This window comes from Manihot esculenta, chromosome 4 (assembly GCF_001659605.2).
Source record: "Manihot esculenta cultivar AM560-2 chromosome 4, M.esculenta_v8, whole genome shotgun sequence".
NCBI classification, from domain to species: domain Eukaryota; kingdom Viridiplantae; phylum Streptophyta; class Magnoliopsida; order Malpighiales; family Euphorbiaceae; genus Manihot; species Manihot esculenta.
The window spans coordinates 33,484,329-33,494,937 of record NC_035164.2 but is presented as its reverse complement, the minus strand read 5'-3'; the positions used below and the strand labels follow the sequence as shown (position 1 = coordinate 33,494,937).

Sequence of the window (10,609 nt, the reverse complement as noted above, 5' to 3'; positions counted from 1 at the left end):
ATTTTTGAAAAATATTTTTTTAAAAAATTAATAAAATAATTGCTCCAAATTGGAATGAACCAAAAATGAGACTGATCAACCCTGCAGTCCGATCCTGTGTCCTTGGTTTCAGAAACAAAAACTGACAGTTTGCGTGGACTGGTGCTCGCCCCCTGATTGAACCGATACATCCGACATTCTGAAGTTATTATACCATAGGATCATAACAAGCATAAGCAATACAAGTTCATCACCAACATGAATATATGTGCCCAAGGAAGCAAATTCAATTCAAGCTCTTCTGGAACTTCGATGAATTATGCCATAATTATATAACAGGCATCACCCTATTATGTTCCTCCAAATAAGGGAATTACAGGATATGTGGAATATAATACTCATATTCACAATCTCAAATTGAAATGTTATCCATTGTAAGATACTTATTGCTTAGACATATAACAATCAACCTAAGCACATACTTAGAGTGAAAGAATACTAGTAACCTTATGAGATCAGCAAGGAAAGCTTCCAGCCAAAAACAAATGACAATTACATAATGATTGGACTATGTTGTTAATGAAAGACATGCTGAGGGAAAAATGACAGTTAAATAAAAACCCTTTCTGTTTTGCAGCTCATCACGAATCCATTCCAGATGGCACTGTGTTTATGCATAAACTATGAGGAAGCAGAAAGAGGAAATAAAGCAGTAGAGTCCTATACTCTTTAGTTAATGACTTAACTGCCTGGCATTTTCCTAACAGTAATGGGGGGAAAACCATAAATGGATTACGTGATAATTTGGCATTTAAACTTGTTTTGTTTAACAATGAAGGGCCTAAAAAATAATTTAACAATTTAGTCCAAAACCAGGAAGAACCAGCCCTTTCTATCCTATCACCATTAAATCATTTTACAAGTGGATTAACAACTTGAATAAGGATACCAATTGAGGAAGAAAGTAAGAGTTTACTCTCCCTGATGTAATGTACAAAGTAATATCAACATATAATGAAAAAAGGATGAAGGATTAGAAAAAGAATTAGTATCAGAACTAGAGATGCTTTGAATTTACAATATCTATTTCCTCTCTCACACACATTTTCAGCTTTACTCTTTAGACACCAAAGATGTCGTTTTGTCAAGGTTGGAGCAGTAAGGTGCTGAAGAGGAAAAATAATTCCACTAAATCTATCTATCGCATAGTTCTAGAGAGAAACTACTAATATGAAAGTTAAGGGGAACAGAGCGGGAACTTATACAATCATGCATGCCTTTGAAGAAATACATTAACTCTTATAACAGCACTGCTTCGCTCTTTTCCTTCATTGTGAAACTGATGGAGAGTTCATGAAAATGACATACAAAATAAGGGAGCAGAATCTATTGACCAAGTGAAGACACTAAAACTTGCACCAGCTTCCTTCTGCTTTTAACTAATAATTATTTCATTAAAACACAAAGTACAATAACAGCATTAATTATAAAGAATAAATAATTCTTTCATCCTCTACAGGAGAAGGTGTTGAGATTTTAATTCAAAATTTTAAATATTTGTTTTGATATTCAGTTATTATCAAAATTTTAAGTTTTGAATTTTGGTTGTAACCTATATAAAGGCATATGAATTTCATTCTTGAATAACAGTGTGAAATATTCAGTTCCCTACTTCTCTCCTTTTCCTTTCCTATGACTCAAATTCTCAACAGAGCGCTTTAATAAATTATTCATCGAAACATTTCCTCGCAAACAAAAATCCATTATATCGAACTCACTATCAAGCTAAGAAAGTTATGAAGAATTCCATACAGCAAGAATTGTTTCGCATTCGAGCATATAGAAATAGCATCGAGCATATAACAGGCAATATAGAAGCCACAGTTAACATATATTGAAACAGAGGGACAGAAGCTTATAAAATAGAAATCAGGTTATTATTAATCTCATCAATCGGAAAAACGGAAAGCGAAATTCAAGAATATAGAACCTACGAAATCACAACCTCAAACAAGACATGTGAGATAGGCTCAATTTTTAATGGCCTTTCATCAAATTAAATGTCGAGGCACCTTTTTTCGATAGGTCTCTCGACGAGAAGTTGGAATGATCGATCATTTTGTTCCATTTTCTTTCATTTTCCCTGAGATTCTTGAGAACCAAGCAAAACATTTCGATGTTTCAGTAGATAGTGAGTGCTGTGCGAGGAAGGATAAAACTCCCGCCTAATCAATGATAACTTATCTTTGTTTTGTGCAGTTTTGTTTGGGAATAAATGTTTCCCTCCAAAGATTTTTATTAATTTATTCAAATCTTTTGACTGGTTTTTTTACCAAACAATTAAGATAATAATTTTTTTAAAAAAACTTAATAGTAAGATATTTTATATTTTAAATATTACTATTGTCAAAATACTGTTAAATTAAATAATAATTAAAAATATTAGAAATATTTATCATTATATTATTCAAAATTACAAAATTCAATTATAATAATTATAATATTTTGGCTTGTTTTCCAAAAAAAAATTATAATATTTTGGCCAAAACTATAAAAAAATATTATTTTAATGTAAAATTATTACAATTATTATTTTATTGTTAAAATTTTAAAATTATTAATTTACTTTTTTATGAAAAGGCTAATTTAATCGTAGGTCAAAAGTTTTGAACAAATTAGATTAAAAGAAATGCAGTTTTTACCTTTTTTTTTTTTTTTTTTTTCTCTTTTATCAATGCAAATATGTTGCATTTGTAAATGCCCAGCAGGCTACAATCATGGCTAATCAAAATATAAAGCCCACACCTTAACTTAAAAAGGAATACTGAATGAGCAACCCATAAAAGCTCAACCGAAATCAAACCAAACACCAAACAAAATCAATTCAAATCGAAATCGGCTCAATCCAAAATCCAGAGGAACAAGAACACAACACATACAATACGCCACCGCAGCTGAGATGGATCGACATGCCACCGTTATCCATGGATAGCCACACCGTCCAACGCAGCCAACACCAGACTGCAACCACTGGCGACAAAGAAAACGGCCGACCAAAACAAAATCAGCCATCGTACTGTTGCTGTAGCAAGATCATCAAAGCTCCAAACAGCAATCCAAACGGCGACCAAACCAGAAATCCCCAAAGCCAAGCAGTGTCCATCATTAACAACCACCAAGAATGAAGACTAGTCGTGAAATTTTCAATTTAGTATAGTCATGGAACTGATCACAAAATTTAAATGCCGTTTTACTTGAATTTAAATAACAATCACTATAAAAATAAATATAAACATAAATCAAGTTAATCAAGTATTTTTCTATTTTCAACTAGGATCTCATTTTATTTAAGACCCTAAATCATATATAATTTAATATCAATTTTTTCTTCATTAAAATTCTATAAATTTAATTGAAATGTTCAATATTATTGGCATTTTAAAAAAAAAGGATTTGATATCTTAAAATATTTTTTAATAGGATGCTCAATCATAATTGTTAGTCTTTTAAATTACTCTTTCGGAAAAATTAATCAATAATAATTGGAAACCAGGAAACACACAAAGTGAGAGAAGACAAATTATATGGGGAAAAAAACACCAACAAATTAGTAAAAAAAATTGAGAGAAACAAATTTATAGAAAAATGATGAACTAATAGTTTTTTGTGCCCACTTCAAGTAATTATCAAATTTATATTCATTTGGATTAAATTTTGGATTTATTCTCTTTTGATCTATCTTATAATTAATAGATCTAGCGTGTTTAGTGCGCTCTCAATGAGTTTTGTTGGTGCATCGACTCTTTTCATGAATTCTCTCGAGAATATTTTTTTGTTAAGGTCTCTTCATTAACTCTGAAATCTATTTCTCCTTGGAGGACATTGGGAAGGCGATTTTCTTTGTTGCCGAGCCTCTTATACGCCATGATATAAAACCAGAATAATAGCTGAATTTACTTTCTTTTTTCTTCTTTCTTAAAGATAAGAGATATGTCATTTAGAAAAAAAAAATACAAAATTCATCTGAATAAATCTGATTATTCTATTACATCGAAAGGAACGTTCACTGGCATTGCTTCAATACAAGAATTCCAAGGACTGAAAAACTATGATGGCAAGATAGCGTTATGCCCAGTTTAATTATTTGTATTTCTAGCTGATTACAGCTTTTGAAAGAATAAATATCTCAAACCAATATCATTTCACCCTATGCTATAAGGAATTGAAAAATAAAAAAGCTAAGATTTTACAGGGGGAGAGGGGGGATAAAATAATCAAGTCCTAAAATTCAGCTTCTTTTCTCCATTTCAAACTGTTTGCATAGGATACGTTTGCCCTGGCTTTAACTCTTAACCCACTGCCGAAGCATTAGCATGAAAGGCCGACTGCCTCGTTGGCTCACCTATTAATTTCAGTGAGAGTGGCGAAGGCTCTCTCTCAGTCTCTGCTATACTGAGGTGAGACAAGCCAACTAGTTCATTTACATTGACAGGCTGCTTGGGAAAGGTTGGCACTGGCTTTAGGACCTCATGATTTGATGTCTCTTCCCTCTTCACTTCAAGAGAGGCAGCATTTGCAGGCCAAAATGGATAAGGGATTGGCATATAAGCCGAGTAGAACCCAGGAACATCTTGTGTAAAGTCTTTTAATGGAGGGACAGTTGGGTTGAATGCACTTAACTTCGGAACAGTTTGTTTGGATTCACTGGAATCTGTCACTGTGTCATCAGGTTCTTTTCCTGGTTCATCAGTTGTTGTTTCCATGGGTTCATATTCTGGCTTAAGAGAGAGGTTCAGTGAAGGCAGTGAATCTGCATTATCCCTTTCTCTTAAATGAAAAGATGGCAATTCCTGGTCTTCTGGAACCGTCTGTGGTTCTGTTGCCTGAGAAACACAAAAAGTACAGAAATAATTTCATCAGTTCCCAAGGATGAATGATAATACAGCCAAATAAACTTATATCATCATCTAATCATAACAAAAACAAAACATGGGCTGAAGACCAATTCTGCATCAGATTACACGCTTATTTGAAGACTAAAAATGATAAGGTGAAAGGAACTTTGGCTTAGCAAATGTACTGCATTTCGTCACCTCAAAAATAGCTTCTCACTGGTTATTGAGAAAAGAGTAGCACATCTTTGATTTTTGGCAGTAAAAAGGATTGTTTTTATATATATGAGATATAACTTGGTAATGTGGAAACCATTGAAGCCGACTGCCATTTGGTGCTACCATGAGACGATGCATACAGATATAAAAATGTAAAATAAACATAAAGCCAGCATGACAAACCATGTCTGCAACCATGTCAAAGAGGCTGGAGCGCCTCTTTCTTCGTGTGGAATTGCTCTGGCGGATGAAATACTTCTGAGCATGGCTTGCCACCTGGGTAGGAGTTCTAGACACTACATAGTTTCTAGCTATTCCGCGCCAATCTCCTTTCCCCAATTTTTGAAGACCAACCAAGAATAGCCGATGCTCCTCTTCTGTCCATGGGACACCTAGAAATCCAAAAAAAAACCAAAAGGTGAAAAGATTCAATATAGGACCCATGTGAAAACTTTGGCAGCACTGCCACTGGGCAACTATCAGATTGTTGACTAAATAAGAATAATAACCACCGTCATTTCAATATTAAACTTTGAAAATGCAGCACGTTATATGATCTCTGACTTTCCAAAAACAGTCTATTTTATGAAGTAGAACACACCGATGAAAACTCCTATATTTTAAGAGAATAGGAGACCCACCAATGGGATGAAGAAAAAATGATAAGTTAGTGAACTATGCATCATTTGTTTAAAATGCAGTTCCAATTTTACTAGAAGCAAAAGTTGCACAAAAGAAGACATGGACTTTCCAAATGCCAATTAAACATTAATCACTCAAATAGTCCAAACTATACAGTCAGAAAAATAGAATCAGGGGATTTAATGAAGTGCATATCATCGAGTGCCAAATAAAGGGAAATTAACATAATGGCAGAAATCACCTTCAAATGCAAAATTTAATCAAATACTTGTTCCTATTTGGCAGAATAGGAAGGTTGGAGTGCACGTCTGCCAACAGATCCAACAGTAAAAATGATTACCGATTTTAATGCCATCCCAATAATCTAAATGCCAATGTATAGCAGGAATACATTCCCCTAATGCCTTCAACTATGAAAAAACATACCAACTACTAAAGTTTGATACACCTGATCTTCTGAATCAAATAGTATCAAAATAGTACACAATAACTTCCTGAACTTAATTATTAAAAGAGCACTGATAAACCTTATGCTTCATAGTAAGAATCACATCAATTACAATATGCCAAGATAACAGAGAGCATAGCTTAAATATGTCAAAAACATAAATAGGCATGCATGAGAAATTAACAAGTTTATAAATAGTCAGTATCTTTCACAATAACACGAAAGTTTCAAATATAAGTTTTAAACCCGCTGGTCTAGAAAGAAGATAAAAAAGGAAGAAAATGTTAATAGAATATTCACAAGTATAATGAGGATAAGTGCATACCATCACTAATCATTTTCCTTTCTTGCTCTTTATTTCTTCTCAAATCATCATAAGCATCATTTCGAAAGTAAGTGTCACACTTCATAATTTACCAGGCAACCCAGTTACTATGTACTATCACTACCACTAGAATATATAGATACGCTCCTGCAACTCCCAATTTAACTTTAAAAAAAAAAAAGTTGAAAACAACAGTTCTCGTATAAATCCAAGATAGGAAGGAAGAAAAATAAGTTAACAAAAGGGAACTTCAACAGAAGGCCTAAGCAAGTATTTTTTTTTATCAAAGTCTGCATAATGACATTTTCATGACAAATTGGCAAAAATGCTTGTGCGTTTCATTGTAAAAGCATGATATATAAATGAAAGCATTTTTTAAAATTATTATTATATGTACTGCGTATGCAAGAAGCAGAATTCACCACCTTCAAGCATGAAAAAGTACAAGGCAAAGAGGGTTTCTTCAAATGGCTACAAATTTCTCATTACCGTCTTTAGCAATGTAGCGGTTCAAGATTATCTTCCTAGAACTTAACCAGAAACCATTTGTTGAATCTGAGGACATTTGAAGGTAAATAAAAATCCAAAATTAAGATGATTTTGGGCATAAAACGATGTAACAATTTTTAAATTGAGTTATTAAAGTCCTTTAAAAGAGTTAACCATCATGGAATAAACGTAAACGACCAAGTTCAGGCGACAGAAAATACGTAAAATCATAAGCAAATTCAAAAATACGGATGATAGCCTGCACCTTAGCCCAAAATCAATCAACCAATAATTTCATGATCAACAAAACCAAAATTAGAAACCAAAATAAATCCGAACATTATATATAACTATACGATCTCTTTAAAAATTAAATGAAAAAGTAAGTATACGTTTTTTTTTTAAAAAAAAATATTGATAATTAAGAGAACTTATGTAGTTATATCAGCAAAAGAAAAATACCCAACAAATTCACAAACATATCCGGTAAAACAAGACCCTTTTTTTGCCGTGGAAAAGAGAACAGAAAAAAAAAAAAAAGAGAGAAAACCTTTCTTTCTCTCTCCGCGTCGATTGGTGGAGCTGCTAGCATGGACCGGGTCATCAGACAAATACCCTTCAGGAACGTTCCCTGAATCGCGGACGTGATCCGATGAGGGAGAGTCAGGATTGGGTGAAGCGGCGGCTGATGAAGAGGAGTGATAGTGCGCCGACAAGTTGCCCATGCTAGCACTCTTCTTGATAATGGAACCATCAGTGAGTCTAACACCGAAGAGCCTGACTCCGACGGCGGAAGAAGCAGACGTAGACGAGGCGCCAGAGGAGCGCACGGGGCAGGTGCGGGAGTTGTGGCCGTTGTTGCTGCAATGCGAGCACCGTCGAGTCATGGTGAATGACTCAGGCGAATCACCGCCGACTCGACGGGAGCAAGGTTAATATAGAAACAGATAAAGAGGAATATAGAGATTGCATGGAAGAAGATGAGATCAAAGGAGTGGGGAATTTATCTGGAGCAGGGAGAAGTAGCAAGGGAAGGGTAATTTTGGAAGTTAGACTTTTCGGGGGAATTTAGGAGGGATTTATAAAAATAAAAAATTAACAAATTTAAATTACGTAATAATTTTCATAGATTACGTTAATTTTTTTATTAATTGAATAAGCATATATTCTGATAAATATAAAAATTTGCATTAAGGAATTTACTTGTGTATCCTTCCACATGGAAACGAGTGAGATTGTGGCGAGAGGAAAGAGGTGGGTTGTTTCTTTGATTTTGCTACCAAATTAGTAGAAGGAGAAGTATAAGAGCTACAAATTGGAAATTCCTTTCTTTGATATTTGGGGCCACCAAGTCACCAACAGCCAATTTCTTTCTATTTTTTACTTTCTTTGTTTATTCTTCTTTTAATATAAGATAAGATATAATAATCTTTCTGGGAGAAAAATTGCACATAATGTTATAATATAATTTTTATGTTAAAATAGTACGGAATAAACTTGTATAAAAATATTTTACTATATAAATTCTTATATAACCTAATATTTTGTTATGATAAATATATTTTTTTAATAAAAGTTATAAATAATATAAATTGATATTAAAATATAATAAATACGAATTTAAATAATTTAAATTACGTTAATTATTTATTTTTTAAAAAATTAATTAAAATTTTATTTATTTTTATAAATTATATTTAAATATTTATTAATTTGTTGTTTAATATAAGTGATAATTTATCTCCATAATTATTTTATTCGTTAGGAGAGACAGACACGTAATTTACCCCGTTGCTGCCAATTTCTCCCATGGGAAGAACATCAATTTCACTATCAAAATGCACTCTTGTGCCTGTTCAAGAGAGGGGCATCTTGGGGATTTTAGTAAATATAGATTGGGGCTACCAAAAAGTCTAGTGGATGTATTTGACCAAAAATAGTGTTCCACGTGGAATTAACCATGGCCCACATATACTTAATGTGGGGCCTTAGTAAAGGATCGCCGCACACGAGTACTTGGAGCATTAATGGGATTCTCTTACTTTAAATGATTTTCCTAATCCATGAGGATTGCACACTAATTATTATGTCTTGCTTCCCAATGCTTGATATATCTTATATCACTTTTGTATATTTTTAATTAGATAAAATTATTATTTAATTTATATAATATCAAAAAATTTATTAATTAATTTTATAATTCAAAAACTGCATTAAATTAAATCTATAAAATTTTAATACTTGCATAATATCTATTTTTTGATAATTTAAGAGCATTTATCTGAGATACTTTTTACAATTATATGCAATGTTTATCTTGAATTCTTTACCATCGTATTGGGTATCTTATTCAATTATCCTTTTCACTCCAAAAGTTATCTAGTTATATCTAAATATTTTTTATTTTTTACTTTATTATTTGATTGAAGATAAATGTTCTCTGATTGAATATATTCCTATTGGTTGGCACGTTTGCGATATGAATTTTTAAAAAGTAATTATTTTATGTTTCATTGATGATAAGGCATGATTGTTTCTTCAAATGATTAGAGTTCTACAAAGCACTCCTGTTTTTTTTTTTTCTTTTTTTTAGATAAAACGGAAAAGTTTTCAGTCTATAAAGAAAAACTATTTAGTTATCATAATTTAATAAAATTAATTATTAAAATTTTTATTTTTAAAAACATATTAAATCATTCATATTTTTCCAAACTGGGTAGGGAGAATGCAAGCATAATATAAAAAATAAGCTAATATATTAATATATATGTAATATGTAATTATTATTTTTTTTAGAAAATAAATATTATTATTATCCCTAGATAGGTTAAAAGAAGTGGGAACACATTGTTTGCCATTAGCACCACCAAATTGGTTGATTATGCAAAGACAAGACATGAAAATAGAAAATTCAATTAGTACTTGTAGAGATATTTTTAAGGTTGAATTTTGGTAATAATTATTTACCCTCTCATCTAATCATGAAAGAGCTTAATTATCTTCTCAAGCACTAATTATATAATAAAATTTTTAAAAAAATTATTATTTAGTTCAAGCAGTATATTATAATTATTTAATTATTTTTTATATTTTGAAAAATAGAAATTTCAAACTCTTATAGTTAAATTTTAGTACTATAAAATACAAGAGATAAATTACTAGTAATATGACAATTTAATGGGAGAAATCTTTTATGATTGAGCTTTTAAAATTACAACAACTATTTGATGAATTTTTAAAAAATATAGAATTAATTAATTAATTTTGTTATATTTTAAAAATTAAATAATAATTTTCTTAAAAATTAAAGAAAAAGACATAGTTAAAGGGACAGTTTAAGTCGGCCACGTGGCAGATGATGGGTTAGAAGATGGACAAAGGTAGGGAGCAAAAGTCGAACTTTGCAGACCATTTGTTTTCATTATTATCTGCAACTCCAAAGAGATAACTTCCTTTTTATCCATTGTGGCTAAAATAAAATGAAATAGACAATGTTATCTTCAACGAGAGGAGTTCCACGATCCTTTGACAGATCAATACCTTCCGGCTTCCACTAAGCCGAAAACAAATCACACAGGAATAATAATAATAATAATAATAATTTTTTACTTTTAA

General features: G+C 31.6%; 1 protein-coding gene across 1 annotated transcript; it reads right to left on the bottom strand.

Annotated features, from left to right (window-relative positions):
- Positions 1-3,975: 3,975 nt before the first annotated feature.
- Positions 3,976-8,199, bottom strand: LOC110613514 (transcription factor MYBS3). Its single transcript, XM_021754679.2, has 3 exons — positions 7,545-8,199; positions 5,274-5,482; positions 3,976-4,862 (listed from the first exon to the last, which is right to left on the bottom strand). The coding sequence occupies exons 1-3, from the start codon at positions 7,879-7,881 to the stop codon at positions 4,329-4,331; spliced, it is 1,080 nt and encodes a 359-aa protein (XP_021610371.1). The 5' UTR covers positions 7,882-8,199; the 3' UTR covers positions 3,976-4,328.
- Positions 8,200-10,609: the final 2,410 nt, after the last annotated feature.

Bases quoted from the DNA above. Each gene is read 5' to 3' on its own strand.
- LOC110613514 (XM_021754679.2), bottom strand. From the start codon at position 7,881: ATGACTCGACGGTGCTCGCATTGCAGCAACAACGGCCACAACTCCCGC. The intron at 5,483-7,544 runs GTTTTCTCTCTT...TTGGATTTCTAG, and splicing joins ACGCGGAGAGAGAAAGAAAG to GTGTCCCATGGACAGAAGAG. The intron at 4,863-5,273 runs GTTTGTCATGCT...TGTGTTTCTCAG, and splicing joins TTGACATGGTTGCAGACATG to GCAACAGAACCACAGACGGT.